At 40.4% G+C, this 21,997-nt stretch overlaps 1 protein-coding gene across 1 annotated transcript in view; it reads left to right on the plus strand.

Moving 5' to 3' along the window:
- Positions 1–994: 994 nt before the first annotated feature.
- The window catches only part of p2rx3b (purinergic receptor P2X, ligand-gated ion channel, 3b), a 36,635-nt gene continuing 15,632 nt past the window's right edge, over positions 995–21,997 (plus strand). Inside the window, exons 1-4 of the mRNA XM_072383885.1 lie at positions 995–1,546; positions 14,947–15,082; positions 15,190–15,261; positions 16,636–16,705. Coding sequence (XP_072239986.1) covers positions 1,425–1,546; positions 14,947–15,082; positions 15,190–15,261; positions 16,636–16,705 — 400 coding nt within the window. The 5' untranslated portion in view covers positions 995–1,424. The remainder of the gene's footprint in view (positions 1,547–14,946; positions 15,083–15,189; positions 15,262–16,635; positions 16,706–21,997) is intronic.

The following is a 21,997-nucleotide window of genomic DNA, read 5'->3' on the forward strand; positions in this document are numbered from 1 at the left end:
ATCTTGTTTTTTTTTAACTTGAGAACTGCATCTGGGTCCTACCTTTTCCCATCGATCCTGACAGAGGCACCCGCTTCTTATACAGAAATAGAACCTAAAATGCTTGGTTTAATTTTTACATTCAGGTGTCTTTTTCTAATTGTTTGTTTATTCATTTATTTCGAACATGTACAAAAAAAAATAAAATATCTTAGACAACATAAAAAGAAAAAAAAGTACAAAAGGAATCATTAAAAAACTGAAGATAATATAACAATTTATTGTCCATATCCAAAAAGAACTGGGAAGAAGTACAAACTTGCAAATTTGCTTAAGTCAGAGTTTCTAAGCCCTCAAAATTAAAACACTAAAACAATTGTTCATTACATTAAAAAAATCAGTGACAAAAAGTCAATTGGCAAATCACAAAATAGATTCAATTAAATCTAGTGTCTGCCAAATCAATAAAGCCACAAAACATAACAAAACACTATGCTTCAAATAATTTAATACTGGCCAGTATGATGTAAGTTTATCATCAATTTATCTGAGCAATATGCAGCAACCATAAATATAATAGACACATATACTTTGAATCCATGTGTTTCGCTTTAGTGGAATGTTATTAATATCTAGATGGCTGCCACAAAACCCCACCACTAGAATACAATATGAAAGTGTTCATTACAATAAACAAGATGTAATGTACTGTTTGGAATTTGTGTAATACGGATATATTTTATAAATTGTGGGGCTTTTTTCTTTTTAAGTTTTTCATTTATTTATTTTTATTCTGTTCCGAAAATGTTTCTTTAACCACTATGCAGGGATAAAGAGAAAACACAATTTAATCTGTTAAAAGTAAAATTTACAATGTTGACTACACAGCTGTGAATGAAATTTGGCTTGCAAATGAAACTGACAATGCAAGTGCTTTGTGCACTTAGCAGAGGGAGGGTCTGAAGAGGGATTGAGGTACTTGATGGGGGACCACAGAGTCGGAGATAAATGAGACTGAGAGAAGGAGGAAAGAAGAAGCAGGCAGAATGTGTTAAGACACAAGGATGAAGCAGAAAGCTTAGTTGGTTATCGTGATACATGAAGTCGAATAATAAGAGGACGAGAACAAGAGCTGAAGATTGGAGTAACTGAGCTCCAGGGATTTAAAAGAAAACGCTAAAAGTTTTAAAGTGTGAAAAGAAACAGCTGTCAAATATCTGGCAGCTGCACTCTGTGCTGGACCTAAAGAGGGGACAATTTGTTCTTCTTTTTTTTTTCTTTAAGGAACATTAATCTGAAATTGCTTTGGGGACATACCAACATGCATACAGCAGTTTGATGTTGTTGTTTTTATTATTATCATCGTTCATTTTATTATTATATCATATACAGGAAATACACAATAAGAACTTTTTGGTATTTTCTCACATTCACATCCTGCTAAAATGTGGTCATGTATAAAAGACTTCTTCACCTATGAAACCACAAAGTCAGTGGTCGTTAAGAGCTGGACCATCGGCATCATCAACCGTGTTGTCCAACTTCTGATCATTACTTACTTCGTTTGGTGAGTGTATGCTTGATTCACATTATTTGCATTGCTCTAGTTGAATTAAACATCAGTCATCCTGATATAAGGTCTTCGTAATGTAATAGATAAGGATTTGATATATTCTACAGACCTTCATTACTCATTAATAAGCTTATAATGTAAAGTTTGAAATGTTATGACTAGAATTGTGTGAAAGAAATTTATAGCATTTTCCCGCAAACTAGGTTTTTCCACTTTAGTTTTATTGCAACACTAAGAAAATGCAATTTGTATGTCTGCCTCACTAAGACGTTTTAATAGAACTTATCACCCCATTACACACATGTATAAACACAGTAAAAATCGGGTAATTTCAAATGTGCATTGAAATTGTTTTCTGCAGCGAATTAATAGAAATCATTATTTGAATTAAAAAAAATATGAGAATAAAAAATAAATCTTGATCTGGATTAGCCTGAACCCCCACTGACTTAAATTCTAAAAAATATTGGTAGATTCTATGAATTTCTGAATTGTATATACGCAGTGTTGCTAATGCAGTGCACACCTGCTGAACAAAAATGAGCAACAACAATCTTAACTTCTTGTAATTTGTTTGTTCAATAAAATAAATATACAATACCTTAGTTTTCCATCCAGCTGTTTTGTGGTGCATTATTAATTTGGGAGTAAAAGTAGTGACTGCTGGAATGAGCTCCAGTGACCCAGAGTTAAATTAAGCGGGAATAGAAAATTTATGGATATTTCGATAAAAGCAATGATGGACACATTGAAAATTTAAATATTTAAAAATAAAAAAATCTCAATATCACAAAACTGTTTTTTATACTTGGGAGAAGCGACAAAGGTGGTATATCTTTAAAAAAAAGTACATGCAATTATGTGAAATTGAAACCAGCTCAGCAAACGTTAACTAAAATCACATGAAAGTCAAATGCAACCATGATTATTTCCAGAAGTCTTCAAGAACAGATAGAGTTGGCTTATGCCAACCCCCTGTCTCTTGGCATCCTGGCTCTCACTGAGATTCTCCCACACCTCTCGCACATCTGGGAGAGGTGCACTGAAAAAAGTGACTTTTTGGTGCGATAAATTCTATTAGGGTAACTATCATAATTTCTACATTGTATTTTTAAGATTCAGTAAGAACTAGAGTTTCTTAAGTAAAATTGAACATTTTATTAACGTAACACATGAATTATAGGGGAAAAGTAAGTTTTACTTCGGTTTCCTCATATTATTTAAATGTTTAATAGATGTATGTCCATAAACCTAAAAAATTCACATAAACTTTACTCTGAAAGTGTAGGGTTTCGAAACGCATGCACGACGCATGCGCACAGGAAGTGACACTATTCCGGACGTCACAGCAGCATCACGCTCATCAAGGTGTAGCACGTACGACCACCGGCAGGTAAGTTTTTACCGCTCTGTTTTAAATTTGTAATAATATATAAATCTGCATGTAGTGTGACGCAAGATATTTAACTGTTCAAAGGTCAATTTAAAGTTTGCATAACACGACATTTGTTCATGGTGGTCTGTAGTGGGAGCCCAGCTAACAGAGGAACTTTAGGCGAACGTTAGGACGTCTAGACAATTGACATGGCAACGTTCGCAGCCCTCCTTGAGCTGACGTTCCTACAACGTTCCGGTGTTCCGTCGAGCCGCGTTTCCCCGTCAGATACTGTTTCCCCTGCATCTCTTCGCCGCTCCGCGCTGCACACGCGGCAAAGAGCGCGCGTGCCTGTTCAGCGCTCGTAACCAGCGAGACGTGCTTGCGCGCAAGACAACTACAGACACCGTGAAAGCTAAAACAACGTCTTTCAGTGTAGTTGTACTTTTTTGCACTTGCGCTGTCATCCAAAACATTCAAACACATACATATATATTCATATAAGCTATTTTTATTTATAGCCTTCATATGTGTGTATATTAGATAGATGGATAGATAGATAGATAGATAGATGGCCTGATGACCAAATAACAACCGTCAGATACTGTTCCCCCTGTGATAAAGTGAGGGAACGGTATCTGATGGCCAAATAACACCCGTCAGATACCGTTCCCCCTGTGTTACAGTGGGGGAACGGTATCTGACAGCCAAATAACACCCGTCAGATACTGTTCCCCCTGTGTTAAAGTGGGGGAACGCATCCTGACGGCCAAATAACAGCCGTCAGATACTGTCGGATGCGTTCCCTCACTTTATCACAGGGGGAACAGTATCTGACGGTTGTTATTTGGTCATCAGGCCATCTATCTATCTATCTATCTAATCTATCTGCGCATGCGTGTGAGATTGAGCCGAGTGTGAGTGACTGATTCTCTAACTTTATATTTTTGTTTTGTCCTTGTGACAATTTTTTCTTTGTTTGTTGGGTGGTTTGTTTTGAGGATAATTGTGGTGTTTGTTTGATTTTTTTTTGCGGAGGTGCGCTCCAGCGTTTGCTGGGAGGCCGGCACCCCGTGGGAGAACAATGGATTTTCAAAGTTTGTCAAGACGCCATGGCATCAAGGTGGTTTCTGATGTCAGTATAGAGGAGTGCAGTCTAGCTGTTGGGGAAGTCGTGGGGCATGAGCATATTGTCTCTGCCTCGCGGATGAATCGGGCGATTGTTTTATTTCTTAGTTCTGTTGAAAAAGCAAATGAGGCCACTCAACATGGTATTGTTATTCAGGGTTCCTTGACACCTGTCCTCCCCTTGAGTAGTCCCTCACGGAAGATAATTCTGTCAAATGTCCCCCCCTTTCTAAAAGATGAGCATATTGCCCGTGAATTATCACGTTTCGGAAAACTGGTGTCTCCGATAAGAAAGATCCCCGCTGGTTGCAAGTCACCTCTGCTCAAACACCTTGTGTCTTTTAGGAGACAAGTCTACATGGTTTTAAATCATGGTCAAAATGAGCTAGACCTAACGATCAAATTTAATGATGATGGTTTTGACTATGTAGCCTGTGTAACCTCGAATGTAGCACTGAAATGTTTTGGTTGCGGCAGAGTCGGGCATTTGGTGCGCGACTGCCCTGGTGAGCAGGCAGCGGCCGCCGGTGATGAACCAAGCATGGAGCAGGGGGGAGCGGCTGCGACAGAATCTGCAGGATGCGTAACTGACCCCCCAGCGTCTACTGATGCAGCCGGTCCTTCTAAGACTGGTTCCCCTGAAAATGTTTCTCATGGTGATCTTGTATTCTCTGTGAGAGACCCCTCGGCTGCTGTAACTATAGCAACATCTGCGGAGCAGGGACCGGGTGGGTCTGCTGGAACTGAAGCTGTCAAAGACAGTGTCGTTCATGGATGGGCTGCCCTGGCAAACAGGATGGTGCCTGGACCTGCGATAGTCGACTGTAAAGTTGCAAAATATATTTCACCTGAACCCAACGCTGGTCACCCCCCTGGGCCTGTTAAGCAGGTAGAGCAGGCAGATGATCTGATGGCAGATATAGTGTCTGATATGGAGGCAGACTCACAGTTTAAGGTACCAGACAGAAAGAGAAAGCCACAGAGAACTCTAAAAAATGCCAGCAAAATGACGAGGGGGGAGGATAGTGTTGGCCCCTCTGACACTGGGGAGTCTAGCTGGTTGGAGTGTTCACAGACTGATGCATCAAACACCGTTTATACGTCTGAAGAAATATTGAGTTTCCTTAGAACCCATAAAGGGGAAAGAGGTGTTGACTTTGAAAAGAAATTCCCTGATCTCCCACAGTTTGTTAATGATGCGACTTTATGGATGAGGGAGGGTTTCATTCCCAAGCCAGAATTCGAGCAAAGAATTCGAGCAAAGGTTAGCCAGATTCGAAAACAACTGCACGGTAAAGATGCTTCTAAGTGACATTTCGGTTTATCGGTTGACCGTGGTTCATAACATCTCCACTAGGCTTGTTTCAACATTGTGAGGAACTTCACTATTGGAACTATTAACTTAAATGGTGCAAGGGACATTAAAAAGAGAATGATGCTTTATGAGTTTCTGAAATTGAGGCATATCGATGTATGTTTTGTGCAGGAAACACATAGTGATGGGGTCAATGAGGTTGACTGGAAAAGGGAATGGGAGGGGTTTGTCTGTGCTAAGTCACAAGTCCTCCGTGAGTGGGGGCGTGGCTGTACTTTTTTCTAAGACCTCTGTGCTGCTTCACTATGAGATAGATGAGATTGTTAAGGGACGATGTTTAAAGGTTGTGGCCAAATTTGATGGTGCGACCATGATTTTCTTAAATATATACGCACTTACGTTAGGTCCAGAGAGAGTTCTGTTTTTGAATGTAGTTAATAATATTTTGAAAGATGCATGTACAGATGACTTGTTATTTTTGGGTGGTGATTTTAACTGCACTGAGAATGGCACCTTGGATAGAAACCACTCGGAGCCCCACTCTGCTTCTCAAAGGGCTCTTATACAACTGACTGAAGCCAATGACCTTTGTGATGTTTGGAGAAGTTTCCACCAGAGCACTAGACAGTACACTTGGGCGCATAGTAAAGACAACCTTGTATCTCTTGCAAGATTGGATAGACTATATGTTTTTAAACATCATTTAAGCTCTATGAAATTGTGCAAAATATCCCCTGTTGGCTTCTCTGATCATAGTGCAGTAATTTGTAGTGTAATTATGGAGCCGATTAAGCCTAAAAGTGCCTACTGGCATTTCAACGTGTCTTTGTTAGATGATAAGCACTTTCTGGACATTTTTACCTTTTTTTGGGAAACTTTTAGGAAGGAAAGATGAACGTATTCCTCCCCACAGCAGTGGTGGGATTGTGGAAAAGTACAAATTAAGCAGCTTTGCCAACAGTATACACTGAATGTAACAAAAGAAATGGCTCAAACGATGACAGCCCTGGAGAACGAAATCTTTGATCTGCAAGGGCTGGTAGCTGCCACTGAACATTCTACAGTACTTAAGCATAAACAGAACATGTTGTCTGATTTGTTAGGTACAAGAGCCCAGGGAGCCCTGGTGCGTTCTAGGTTTCAATGCGTCACCCAGATGGATGCACCCTCCAAGTTTTTCTTTAATCTGGAGAGGAAGAATGGGCAGGGTAGACTTATCCGCTGCCTGCTCTCAGACACTGGGCATGAGCTCACTGATCTTACTGATATTCGTAAGCACGCTTTAGGTTTTTATGCTGATCTGTATAAATGCAAGCTTGCTAATGCAGCAGATATAGCCAGTAACTTTTACAATGGGTTACCCAAAATAAAAAAATCAGCCACCACTGCTTTGGATGAACCTCTGTCCCTTCATGAACTCCACTCTGCACTTATGAGTATGGACAACGGTAAAGCGCCAGGAATTGATGGTTTATCAGTAGAGTTTTATAAATGATTTTGGCCAGTGATTGGGCAGGACTTGTTGGGTGTCCTGCTTGATAGTTTTAAAAAAGGCCTACTACCACAAAGTTGCAGAAGAGCTGCTATTACCTTACTACCCAAGAAAGGTGACTTACGAAATATAGCAAACTGGCGTCCGGTTTCTCTCCTGTGTGTAGATTTTAAAATAGCTTCCAAGGCTTTGGCCACAAGAATGCGTGGGGTAATTGAACAAGTTGTACACATCGATCAGACTTACTGTATACCACGGAGGTCAATTTTTGATAATATTGCTCGGGTTCGCGATCTTCTGGATCTCTCTCACAAAAAGGGCATTAAAGCTGGCTTGATTTCATTGGACCAACAAAAAGCTTTTGACAGGGTCGAACATGTGTATCTTTGGCAAACGCTAGATGCTTTTGGCTTTAGCCCGGGTTTTAGTGCCATGATAAAAACAATGTACAGGGACATTGAGAGTGTGCTTAAGGTCAATGGTGGTTTGAGCGCTCCTTTTAAAGTCTGTAGGGGTGTTAGGCAGGGTTGTGCTATGTCAGGGATGCTTTATTCCTTGGCTATAGAACCATTGCTTCACAAACTGCGATCTGAATTGAATGGTCTGACATTTCCTGACTGTAACAGCTGCTTTTATTTGTCTGCTTATGCTGATGATGTAACAGTTTTTGTCACCTGTGCTGATGATGTGCGCAAACTTGAATGTATTGTGGAAGTTTTTAACAGCTTATCATCTGCAACAGTTAACTGGGGGAAGAGTGAAGCGTTATTGATGGGAAACTGGAATGGGCAGCCCCCCAGCTTGCCTGGTGGGCTGATCTGGAAAAGGGATGGTTTTAAGTACCTTGGGGTTTTTTTGGGTCATGACGCTTTTCCTAAGAAGAACTGGGAGGGCACTGTGGATTGGGTCAAGGGTCGGCTGGAAAGGTGGAAATGGATTGTTCCCCGTTTGTCCTATAGGGGGCGAACCTTGGTGATCAACAACTTGGTCGCTTCTTCGCTGTGGCACAAGTTAGCCTGTGATGAACCGCCTGCTGGACTCTTGGCCCAAATCCAAAGACTCATGGTTGACTTTTTCTGGGACAAGCTACATTGGGTCCCTCAGAGTGTGCTCTTCCTGCCCAAGGATGAGGGCGGGCAGGGCCTCGTCAACTTGATAAGCAGGAAGGCCACCTTCCGCCTACAGTTCATCCAGAAGTTTTTGCTGAGGCCAGAAAGTATGGTTTGCCGCCCCCTGTCGCTGGCTATTCTGCGGGAGGTGGACACGCTGAGGATGGATTCTGCTTTGTTCCTGGTGGATCATAAGAGACTTGCTTTAAGTGGACTGTCACCCTTCTACCAGAGTTGCTTCAAGGTCTGGGGCCTGATCATGCACCGCTGGCTGAATCCAGTGGTTTCTCTACATTGGTTGCTTGAAGAACCGGTCATCTTGGGGGCTCGTTTTGATTTGTGTGGGGATGACACCTCAGGACTGAAGAAGGTATTGTGTGCGTGTAACTGCTTTCAATTACGGCATGTCTTTGAAAAAGCTGGGAACAGTTTACAGGATGCAGAGGCTTTTGCCTCTTCTTTGGGACTGAGGTCTGTGAGGTATGCTCATAGGCTTTTAGAAAAAATGGCTGCACTTTTGAATGGTGGGGAGAGGGCCCTCTTAGAGGGGTACTGTTCAGGTAACCTTCAGCTAAATGATGAAGATCCTTTTCCTGACATTGTTTTTTGTCCTGGTTTCCGTGAGTCCAGCTACACTAGTCCACTGCTGGACCTAGGGATCCGTGGCAACCTTAACCTGTGTTCAGCTGATGGGAAAGCAATGTACAGAATGATGGTGAAGATTCTGAATGAGAAACAACTAAAAGATAGACCTGATACGGTGTGGAGAGAGAAATTGCAAATTGATGGAAAGAGTAAGCCAGCTTGGAGGGTTCTATACAAACCACCATTGACAAAACTGACAGGAGATCTTCAGTGGAGGATCTTGCATGGGGCCATAGCTATTAATGCACTTACTGCTGCGATCAATCCAGGAGCAAGTGATAAATGTCCATTTTGTGACGAGAGGGAAACAGTGTTTCATTGTTTTATGGGGTGTGACAGGCTTCTTCCTATGTTTATTTTTTTGGATGGGTTACTTCGCCCATTGGGGGTGATATGTTCAAGGCAAAGGTTTATTCTTGGGTTCCCTTACTGTCAAAAACGTAACACAAAGTGTTGCTTGATTAACTTTATTGTTGGGCAGGCAAAGCTTGCTATTTATTTAAGTCGCAAGAATAAAGTTAACCAGGCACCAGGTTATGAGGCTGTGGCGATCCTTAAGAATCTACTTATGTCGAGGGTTTCACTGGAATTTTGTTTCTACAAGACAATGGGTTCTTTGGATGTCTTTACTGATCGTTGGTGCTGTGAAGATGCTATTTGTTCAGTGTTTGGGAATGACTTAGTTTTTAGCTTTTGAGTTTAATTTATTTGTTTGTTTCTTTGGGTTTTTTTTATTTTTTTTATTTGACGTTTTCCTAAGTGTCTTGTACTGGTATTTGACTTAGTAAAAAACTAAATCTATCTATCTATCTATCTATCTATCTATCTATCTATCTATCTATCTATCTATCTATCTATCTATCTATCTATCTATCTATCTATCTATCTATCTATCTATCTATCTATCTATCTATCTATCTATCTATCTATCTATCTATCTATCTATCTATCTATCTATCTATCTATCTATCTATCTATCTATCTATCTATCTATCTATCTATCTATCTATCTATCTATCTATCTATCTATCTATCTATCTATCTATCTATCTATCTATCTATCTATCTATCTATCTATCTATCTATCTATCTATCTATCTATCTATCTATCTATCTATCTATCTATCTATCTATCTATCACACATACATATGAAGGCTATAAATAAAAATAGCTTATATGAATATATATGTATGTGTTTGAATGTTTTGGATGACAGCGCAAGTGCAAAAAACTACACTACACTGAAAGACGTTGTTTTAGCTTTCACAGTGTCTGTAGTTGTCTTGCGCGCAAGCACGTCTCGCTGGTTACGAGCGCTGAACAGGCACGCGCGCTCTTTGCTGCGTGTGCAGCGCGGAGCGGCGAAGAGATGCAGGGGAAACCGTATCTGACGGGGAAACGCGGCTCGACGGAACACCGGCACCGTTTGCAGAAGGTCGCACTACAACCTATTTAAACCTTTAGGGGACGTTGAGGTAACATTCACGAAACGTTGCCTGAAAGTTACATTTTGTTGGGAGGGCTGCAGTTTTCCCGATTAAAAATAACGAAAGGTAGGATATTAAAAAAGCACCGATGTAACAGTATAACGTTTATCAACTCATGTCAAAATAGTAGAACGTGGTTTTGTTCTCTGTAAAACTTTTGGCGGCAACACTGAAGTAACGTTACATTAGTGAATTAACATTGTGCATTTAGAATGGGGGGGCTGATGAACGTCCGTGCTGTTTCATTTAGCGAGACAAAACAAAAGGTTCATTTACATTTGTTCATGTTGCAGTTTATTTCTTATTAAGTCTTATTAAAATATGTTTCTATTTATCAAAAGGAAGCAAATCAACTCATCATTTTCATTATTCAGGAAAGTTTAAAATATTGTATGCATGATAACAAAAAGGCTGGTGTGAAAGTGCCCAAAGGAACAGATATACTCTGAATGCAGTTTTTTTTTTTTATTTAATTCTGAATAATATTCTTCTTTTTTGTTGTACATTGTATGCAGGAGGACAACCGGAGTGATGTTAGTAACCACATCCTCAAAATACTCGTTGTCCATGGTGCTGATGAGGATCCAGTCGATGTCTCCATCCTTGTCGAAGGCCATGAGATTTTGCCAGGGTGCACTGCCAAAGCTTGCTCACTGTTCATGGGACTGATTTATGCCCTGAACTTGTCATACCCTCCCACTTTGCGCTACACTTTTGAAGTCTTTCAAAAACTTTTTCTGGAGCTGGATGGACTTAAACTGTCCCCAAAAGTAAACAGCTTGAAATTGAAGTTACTTATAGCATGACATGAGAAAAAAGTGGCATCATGCAAGTATACTCTGCCAATAATGCCAATAATTGGCACTTGAGTTCTAGTTCATCTTTGTTTGGAAGGTTGGAAGGGTCATCTTGGTTTGGAAAGTTGCCTGTCATAAGTGTCAGTGAAAGGCTTTAAAAAAAGTTCCTCAGTTCCTCAAACACCTTCCAACAACTGAGGAAGGTGTTTGGATGAACACCGAAACGTCTTGTGTTTTTTAAGTCTGTTGTTGAATAAATTATTTTGAAAGCCTGTCATAAGTGTTTTTCAATTTAGTGTCCACAGTAAAGATTGTATTCTTGATCATGGCATGGTTAGACACCTTAAGCTGTTTTGTAGTAATTTGATTTGATTCTGTGGATTTTGTCCCATTTAATGTTTTAATTGCATTCTTAAGAGTACACTAGTCTAGAGGACTAATTTAAATGTTGAAATTGCACTGTTCTGTGCATAGTGTTTTTTAACGTCAGAAGGATGATAATTATGTCTGACTTAAACTTTAAAATGAAAAATAAACTATTGCATTGTAATTGATGACGAGTGTATATTAAGTGCAGAGTATTGGTTAAATTTAGTCGGTAACATTGATCAAAAGAAAACTGGTAATGACTACCTAATTTTGGGCTGCATGGTGGTGTGGTGGTTAGCACTGTTGCCTCACAGCGAGAGGGTTCCAGGTTCTGTGTGCCTTTCTGTGTGGAGTTTGCATGTTCTCCCCATGTATGCATGGTTTCTTTCCGGGTACTGCGGCTTCCTCCCACCGTCCAAAAACATGCATGTTAGATTAATTGTTGACTCCAAATTGTCCTTATGAGTGAGTGATGGACTGGTGACCTGTACAGGGTGTACCCCGCCTTTCGCCCGATGATTGCTGGGATAGGCTCCAGCCTCCCTGCGACCCGACCGACGGATTGATGGTATCGAAAATGGATGGACTACCTCATTTTAGTTAGTAATGTAATGCAACCAAGTAAATTAAAGTGCAAAAAAAAAATATCTACTTAATTATTTCATAACGGCAAATTCTACAGATATGTAAGATTTACTTAAAATTTGAAGTAAAATGATGTTCCTGCCTATGAAAAGCAAGTACACTTAATTTGTTTAAATAAATATACTTTAAAACTTGGATGTAATCAAGTAAATGTTACTTAATATTTTCACAACTATAATGTTTTATGGAAAGTAACATTTACTTGATACTGGCAAGTGAGTGTTACTTAATATTGCAGGATTAAAGTTTACTTAAATAATTTGCATGCAAATACTTACAATATATTTTTTATAGTGTGGTGGAACGGGCATGCTCATTTCCAACAAATGGAAATACAACCAACTGCTACCTAATGCTAAATACAATACCTTTGAATACCATGTGATCTTGGTAACTGCACCGGTCAAAACCTACTGTATATGGTTGTCGTATATCGCCCACCAGGACAACTCGGTGACTTTCCAGATTAACGAGACACCTTGCTCTCTTCTATCCCAGAGCATGACTGTCCCATAATGGTCCTTGGTGACATGAAGATCCACCTTGACAGTCCTAACTCTTCAGATTTTCTGACACTAATGCACTCGTTTGAGCTACAACTGCTCAGCAGTCCTCCGACTCACAAAGCTGGCAAAGTGCTAGAATCTCATTTTCACAAGAAACTGTGCCACAGAGGCCCTATCTGTCACACCTCTGCACTTTTCTGACCTCTGTCATTCAGTTCAGAGTGAGTCTCCTGAGAAGACCATCTGCTTCTACCCCTATGGTTTGCTTCCGCTGCAACCTCCACAACCTGTCGCCCACCTGCTTGTCCTTCGTTGTTGCCTCCGCTCTTCCGACCTCCAACACATTCTCCTCCGTTGAGGTTAATGATGCCACGAGTCCCTTTGTTCTACACTGAGCTCATCTCTGGATAGTCTGTGTCCTCTATCCACCAAACCCGCTCGATCCTCCCAGTCTCACTCCTGGCTTAATGATACTCTCCGAGCGTTGCGCACCAATCTCAGAGCTGCCGAAAGGAAATGGCACAAGTCAAAAGATCCTGCAGATCTAGCTAAATTCCAGGCGCTACTGTCATCATTTGCAACCAGTGTTACTGATGCAAAAAAGTCTTTCTACATTAACAAGATTCATAGTACTACTGACACCCGGAAACCTTGTGCCACAAAATCTGCATGCAGAAGTCCTACTGCATCATTTTCCTCATTCACCCCTCTCGCTCATAGCAGTGTGTCTAAACTTCTCACATGTCCTACTCCATGCCCGCTGCACCCCGTTCCCACTAATCTGTTCCAATCCATTGCTCCTACTGTAACTGCAGCAGTCACGCATGTGATTAATGCTTCACTGACATCGGGCACATTTCCTACCACATTCAAGTGGAGAACTATCAGCCGGTCTCTCTCCTCCTGTTTCTGTCTAAAACCATTGAAAGGGCGGTCTTTAAGCAGGTCACTGATTACCGCTCACATAAAAACCTCCTTGATCCAAACCAATCTGGGTTTAAAAGTGGACACTCCACCGAAACAGCTCTGTTGGCTGTGACAGAAGCCTTAAAAGAAGCCAGAACGACAGCTAAGTCCTCTGTACTTATTCTGCTCGACTTATCGGCTGCATTTGACACTTTCAGCCACAGTATACCTTTTGTCCATACTCTCCAGCATGGGCATCACAGGGAGAGCACACTCCTGGTTTGAATCATACCTCACTGGTCGGTCATTCAAAGTATCCTGGCTTGGTCAGACTTCTTAAGCGTACCACCTCGCCACAGGGGTCCCCCAAGATTCAGTACTGGGACCTCTTCTCTTTGCCATATACACCACCTCACTGGGCCAGATCATCGATCACATGGCTTCTCATACCAATGTTATGCTGATGATACCCAGCTCTATCTGTCACTCCCACCTGACGACCACACGGTCTCAGCACAAATCTCAGACTGTCTTTCTGACATATCAACATGGATGAAAGCACATCACCTCCAACTTAACCTCCCAAAAACTGAACTGCTTGTCTTCCCAGCCAAACCAACCATACACCACAGCATCTGCATCTAAACTGAATCCCTATCTCTTGCTCCATCAAAAGTAGCTAGAAACTTGGGTGTCATGATTGATGACCATCTAAGCTTTAAAGATCACGTTACCTCTGTTGCTTGTTCATGCCGCTTTGCATTGCTAAACATAAGAAAGATCAGAGCATACCTAATTCAACATGCCATCCAGCTCCTGGTCCTTGACTACTGCAATGCTCTCTTAACTGATCTCCCAGCGTGTGCTATAAAACCTCTGCAGATGGTCCAGAACACGGCGGCGTGTCTGGTCTTCGATCAGTGCTAAAAGAGCACTCATCACCCCTCTGTTCATTGAACTCCACTGGTTACCCTTAGCCACCTGCATCAAATTCAAGTCACTGATGTTAGCCTACAAAGTGCTTAATGGAACGGCTCCCATATATTTGAATGCTCTTGCAAAGGCTTATGTCACAACTCGGTCCCTCCGTTTGTCGTAGGATTGTCGTCTAACAGTGCCTACACCACGCTTAAGACAATCCAAACTGTTTCATGTGTCGTTCCACGATGGTGGAATGACCTACTTAGCGATAACAGAACAGGGGCATCCCTGTCTATCTTCAAGAAACTCTTGAAAACCCAGCTCTTCAGAGAGCATCGCCTATCCTAGCACTTACGTTGTACTTCCATACCCCCTCTATCTCTGCACTTTATCTTTCTGTACTTCCCTCTATGCCTGCACTCTATCTCTACTCTGTCACCTCTGGCAGAGTCTGACTAGTGGGTTCCTTCTATGTAGTTTATTGTTAGCTTTTTATATAGCTTGTTATAACTTAATTTGTAAGTCGCTTTGGATAAAAGCGTCTGCTAAATGCATAAACATAAATATTTCCACCATTCACTATGGTCTATGCCACCAGACTTTGTGTTAAAGTTTGTTCAGGCCTAAAACTGAAACCCAGTGTTGCATTTTCTATTTATTCATGTCTCTCTATTTGTTTATGTCTGTGTGTATTTTAGTTGGGTATTTCTCAGTGAAAAGGCTTACCAGGTGAGAGACACAGCAATTGAGTCCTCAGTGATGACCAAGGTCAAAGGTTTTGGTATCTACAATAACAGGGTCATGGATGTTGCAGACTACGTCACTCCTACGCAAGTATGAATCGATAAATGGATTAGGGAATTAAGGGAACTGACAGACACATTGGTTGTCATGATATGCAGTGATATTGATGTATTCCATGTGGGATTTTTTTTCTACAGGGAGCTTCAGTCTTCTGCATCATCACTAAACTGATCACTACAGAGAACCAAGTCCAAGGATACTGTCCTGAGGTCAGTTACATCACTGATCTATCACTATCACCACTGTATGTGTGTGTGTGTAGAGGGTGAGGGAGGTAGGGCTGACTCTTTTGTTTTAGGATGTACAAATGGTTCACAAAATCTGATTGAAATCATCTATAAACCATAGATAAAACAAAGCGACACATCAATGCATCTGTACACAGACAGAATGACGCCACACTAGTGGCAGACTGCTGCAGTAGCTCTGGACATACTTGTCTTTCTTTGCATCTTCTTTATATTTTCAAACATGAAAAGACTGATTTCTAAAATAACTTTCTATGCTTGTTTGGATGCTGTGCTGCTGGAATGATTTCTGCTACAACCATTTTTTTTTCATATCTGTTGTCGTACATTACCATGGCAAAGAGAAAAGTATTTGCATGTTGGAGCAGTTGATTGAGCTTTCCAAAGCCAAAGTAATGCAGGAATGAATCTAACACCTCTGTATTCAGCTTTGAGATTATGTTGGCACAAAAAGAGTGCAGACAGAGAAAACTGAACGAGGAGGTATTTTTGTTAAAGACAGATAGTGTGCTTCTGGTTATGTCACAGAGGTGGGGTGTCTCTACATCTCAGATGTTGAACTGCTGGTTAGTTTTTGTCCATGTTGATTACTGAAGAGCTGTCCTGTGTTACCTGCTGACAATTTGATGATGCTAACAACATCATCAAATTGTTACCAATCTACGAAAACAATACTGTAGTCTATTCATGATGATCTCCCTGAATTAAAATTTAATTGACAATTAAAGTAACAACAAAAAAGAAGCACAATTCTATTGAATGTGTTATTGAGTCAGCGAAGTATTTAGAATCTGTGTTATTTGTTGGTCTCAGTTGTGGGTACAACAGCCTGTAATTTAGCCATTTTGCCAGGATGCAGTTAGCTAGTACAGTAACAGAACGGCATTTACATTTTACCAATTGTAAGGCTCTGAATCAATCCCCAGGTGTCTTTTAAAATAATACAAGTCTTTGTCAATTAAAGTCACAATTGATCCTAAGCTACATTAATTTTGCCTAGTGTTGAAGCAACCGAGGATCATGAAAATAATTAAATTCAAGTTTTATTTATATGGACACAAATTACATCTCGAAGATACAGTCCAATTCAAGCCAATTACAATCCAATTAATTGTACTGCAATCATAATGCAATAAAATCTTATTAATCAAATTCCACATCAGTCCAATTCATAAAGAAAACAATGACTTGAAAAGTGTGCAGAGTTGGTTCAAAAAATTGTGGTGGGTTTCTATGACTGATCAAATAAAATTATTGTGTTTTATGTAAAAGAATTACTATGAAATTACTATTATACAGCTTTTGATACTATGTATGTGTTTGTGCACTGCCCAGAGTGAGAGAAAGTATATTTGTACCCAGGACAGCAACTGCACACGGTTCCTCAACAAATCAGGAGATTATGGTGATACCTTTTGTCTGTCTATTTTAATTAATCTTTGAAATTCTACTTTAAAATATTTTATGTAATAAATCAACATATGTAATTAACACATATATATATATGTATGTATATACATATATATATATGTTAGTGTAAATATACATGTATGTACGTATACAGTCCCAGCCATTTTCATTTGCCACTCCCAGCCGGTTGCCAGCCAGCTTCCAGTCAGTGTAACATGGTTCTTTCTGTTGAACGTACTGTTTTGTTACAAACATTTACAACATTTGAAGCGACTTCAGTCAGCTTACCAAAAGAGGACTACTGTTTGCAGAATTTGTGCTCACTTGTTACCACTTTGCTGTACAGCGGGCAGCTGTGTGTAGTATTTGTTGTTGTCACGTGACTGTACGAGCTCAGTCATCTGTGCTCGTGTGTCAGTACTGATGTTGCTTACCACTTTCCCTCCTGTCACTTCAAATCTTGTGTCCTTATGCAAAATGATCGTGCATCGTTATACACAAAGCTGACTAGAGACTGTACAGAGCTGATCTATACAACACAACTTGCTCTCACACCTTTCTGGTTAACCTTTGTGCTTGCATGTGAATCGACAAAGGCAAATCGTCCACTTTCATTAAGTATGGCACATGTACTGGCACAAACTGTCAACAAACATGCATCATTACCAAACAGTGCTTGCTGTAGTGCTTTATCAAAAGGCATGGGCACATCCTGCAAAGCATGGTCATAATCATTAACATTGATAAAGCCAGTGTAAAATTCAATTAACACATCATCCAGATCTCTGGTGTCCCAGGTCACGCTCTTTGTTTTGCTCTTCATAACTGCTGTCAGACTGATGGCACCAAACTGCTTGTTACGCACGTTTCCAAACTGCGAATGCCCCTGATCAAATGAACCCATCAACACAGATCTCTCTGGAAAGTTAACTGGTTTAGTCACAAATGAAAAATCATTACATTCACTTTGGTCATTAACATTGCACAAACTTGGGTTCTCATGACAAAGATCGAGTGTGACAGTACAGAGTGTTCCTTGTGGTCATTCAGGTATTTGTCAGGCAATTTTGGTGATAGCTTGTCTCGGTTTCCGTCAGGCAAATTCTTGTTCAGGTTGCCATCAGGAAATTGTTCCAACACATCTCTTGACACATTTTCCAACAGATTCAGTTAGATTAAATTCAATTCAGTTTTATTTATATAGCGCCAAAGTACAACAATTGTCAACTCAAGGCACTAAAATAATATAGTCCAATTCAAGCCAATTGGAATTCAAATTCAATTTATCCAATTCATTCACATAGAGCCAATTAAAAAAATATCCTATCTAAGGAAACCAACAGATCCAATCTCCCGTCCTGAGCATGCCTGTTGCGACTGTGGAAAGGAACGACTCCCTTTTAACAGGAAGAAACCTCTGGCAGAACCAGACTCAGGAAGGGTGGCCATCCGCCTCGACCAGCTGGGGTTTGAGAAGACAGAAAAGAGGGAAAAGAGGGGGGAAAAACACCATAACACCATTCAAAGGATATCTGTTGGAACAGGGCAACACAAGTTAATAACCACAATAATGTCACATGTACATACTATCATTTGAGAAATTAAACAGGGGGAAAAAGAGAGCAAAGTGGGGAAAGGTGTGACAGATGAGGTCCCCCAGCAGTCTAAGCCTTTAGCAGCTATGGGATGTTTCAGGATTACCTGAGCCATCCCTAACAATAAGATTTATAAAAAAGGAAAGTTTTAAGCCTAATCTTAAAAGTGGAAAGGGTGTCTGCTTCCCGGACATTTACTGGCAGCTTATTCCACAAGAGAGGGGCCTGATAACTGAAGGCTCTACCTCCCATTCTACTTTTAGAAACTCTGGGAACAACAAGTAAACCTGCAGTTTGGGAGCGAAGTTAGGAAAATATCTTACAATGAGATCTTTAAGATATGATGGTAAATGGACTTGTATAGCGCTTTTCTAGTAAAACTGACCACTCAAAGCGCTTCTAACACTACATGCCACATTCACCCACTCATACAGCATGTCTTAAGATACACATAACTACATTCTTTTTAATCATTCATACACATTCATACCCTGATGGATACATCAGGAGGCAACGTGGGGTTCAGTGTCTTGCCCAAGGATGTAGCCCGAAGCCAGAGTCGAACCACCGACCTTCCGATTGGTGGGCGACTGCTTTTCCTCCGGAGCCACAGCCGCCCGATGGAGCTTGGTCATTAAGAGCTTTATATGTGAGGAGAAAAATCTTAAATTCTATTCTGAATTTAACAGGGAGCGAATTAATCTCTCCTGTTAGTTCTCATCAGAACTCTGGCTGCAGCATTTTGGATCAGCTGGAGGCTTTTCAGAGAATATGTGGGACAGCCCAATAATAAGGATAGAAGGCAGTGCTAGAAACCAGTTTTATATGTGCGTCAAATGATAAATTCTGGTCAAAAATAACTCCAAGGTTCCTCACTGTAGAACTAGAAGCCAAGGAAATACCGTCTAGAGTAACTATATAACTGGACAATTTCTCCCTGAAGCGCTCAGGTCCAAAGAGAACAACTTCAGTTTTGTCTGAATTTAAAAGCAGACAGTTCTGAGTCATCCAGGTCTTTATGTCTTTAAGACAGGCTTGTAGTCTGACCAACCTATTGGTTTCATATGGTTTCATAGATAAGTACAGCTGAGTATCATCAGCATAACAATGGAAATTTATGCCATGCTGTCTGATAATGTTACCTAATGGAAGCCTGTACAAAGTAAAAAGAATTGGTCCAAGCACAGAACCCTGAGGAACTCCATGACTTACTCCAATATGTGAGGAAGATTCTTCATTTACAAGAACAAACTGGAATCTATCAGATAAATATGACTTAAACCAGCCTAATGCAGTTCCTTTAACCCCAATAACATGTTCAAGTCTCTGTAACAGAATGCTGTGATCGATCATATCAAATGCAGCACTGAGATCCAACAAGACAAGCACAGAAACAAGTCCGCTATCAGAGGCTAAGAGGAGATCATTGTTGTTTCTGTGCTATGATGCACTCTGAATCCTGACTGAAACTCTTCAAACAGATTATTTCTATGTAAATGGTCACAAAGTTGAACTGCAACTATTTTTTCAAGAGCTTTGGACAAACAAGGGAGATTGGATATAGGCTGATAATTAGCCAACACTTCTGAATCAAGAGTAGGTTTTTTAAGTAAAGGTTTTATTACAGCAACCTTCAAAGTCTGAGGTACCTGTCATATCCTGTCAACAAAGACCGATTGAGCAAATCCAATATGGAAGTGTCAATTAAGGGGAAAACCTCCTTGAACAGTCTGGTTGGGATTGGGTCTAAAATACAAGTTGATGGTTTAGAAGAGACTGTTGCTGTTGTTAGCTCAGAGAGATCAACTGGGCAGAAGCCGTCTAAATACAAACCAGGTTCTAAAGATACTTCTAAAGCTGCTCTACTTGGTGATACATCAGTGATAATAGTGGGAAGGATTCCATTAATCTTCTCTCAGATAGAAACAATTTTATTGATAAAGAATCCCATGAAATCATCACTGCTGAGAGTTAAAGGAATACATGGCTCAAGAGAGCTCGGACTCTTTGTCAGCCTGGCAACAGTGCTGAAAAGAAACCTGGGATTATTCTTATTTTCTTTTATCAATGATGAATGATAAGCAGTTCTGGCTTTACGAAGGGCTTTCTTATATGTTATTAAACGGTCTTTCCAGACTAATTGAGACACATTGTCCAGTGTTGTACGCATTGAAACTATAGTGCTGTCAACAAGAGAGTCAAGTTGTACTGGAATAAAATTTAGGTAGCCGTTCTCTGTCATCTGTACATGGCAGTGAAGAAAAGGATGGTGAAATCAACTCTTTAAATCTGATTACAGCATTCTCTGATAGACACCTTCTATATGTAAAATTCTTCTCAGCAGCCATATAGTCAAGTAATGTAAATTCAAAAGTTATTAAAAAATGGTCAGATAAGACAGGGTTATGAGGGAACACTGTTAACTGTTCACTCTCAATGCCATAAGTCAGCACAAGGTCAAGGGTATGATTAAGACAGTGAGTAGGTCTGTGAACACTTTGAGAAAATCCACTAGAGTCTAATATAGAATTAAAGTTAATATTTAGGCTGTCATTTTCAACATCTACATGAATATTAAAGTCACCCACTACAATGACTTTATCTATACTCAGCACTAACTGTGATAAAAACTCAGAATTCAGACAGAAACTCAGAATAAGGGCCAGGTAGACGATACACAACAACAAACACAAGAGGTTTCTGTGATTTCTGTGAAAAACTGAGAATCAGAAATTCAAAAGAGCTAAAACCAATCTTGGGTCTAGGACTGATTAGTAACCCTGATCTGAAGATAGCTGCCACTCCTCCTCCTCTGCCTTTGGTTAGAGGAACGTGAACATTTAAATAGTCAGAGGGAGTTGATTCATTAATGCTAACATGATCCTCCTGCTGCAGCCAGGTTTCTGTAAGACAAAGTATATCAATATGATGATCACAAATGAAATCATTCACTAACAGAGACTTCGAAAGGAGAGATCCAATATTCAGCAAACCACATTTAATAGTTTGATGTTTTTGTTCAGTTAAAGTTTTTGTTTTAAATTTTTTTTGCACAAGAGGATTTGCTCCTTTTGTGTTTTTTGATGGAGGGGGGGGCAGCATGAGGTGGGAGGCCGCAGAGAAGTGTGTAAGACTACAACTCTGCATCCTGGTCTCAACCCTGTGTTGTCATGTTTTTGGATGACTAATAAATTTGTCCATATTTCTAGAAATGAGAGCCGCTCCTTCCAAAGTGGGATGGATGCCGTCTCTCCTCATCAGACCAGGTTTTCTCCAGAAAGATTGCCAATTATCTATGTAGCCCACGTTGTTTGCTAGACACCATCTAGACAACCAGCAATTGAATGAGGACATACGGCTAAACATGTCATCACTGGTCAGATTTGGCAGGGGTCCAGAGAAAACTACGCTGTCCGACATTGTTTGGGCAAAATTATACACCGATGCAACATTAATTTTAGTGACCTCCGATTGGCGTAACCGGGTGTCATTACTGCCGACGTGAATAACTATTTTACCGTATTTACGCTTATCCTTAGCCAGCAGTTTTAAATAGGATTCTATGTCGTCCGCTCTGGCCCCTGGAATACATTTGACTATGGTCGCTGGTGTTGCTAATGCCACGTTTCTGACTATAGAGCTGCCGATTACCAGGGTTTTGTTCTCAGCGAATATGTCGCTGAGTGGGGAAA

The sequence above is a fragment of the Leuresthes tenuis genome, unplaced genomic scaffold (genome assembly GCF_036924035.1).
Source record: "Leuresthes tenuis unplaced genomic scaffold, fLeuTen1.0.hap1 SCAF_4, whole genome shotgun sequence".
Lineage (NCBI taxonomy): Eukaryota > Metazoa > Chordata > Actinopteri > Atheriniformes > Atherinopsidae > Leuresthes > Leuresthes tenuis.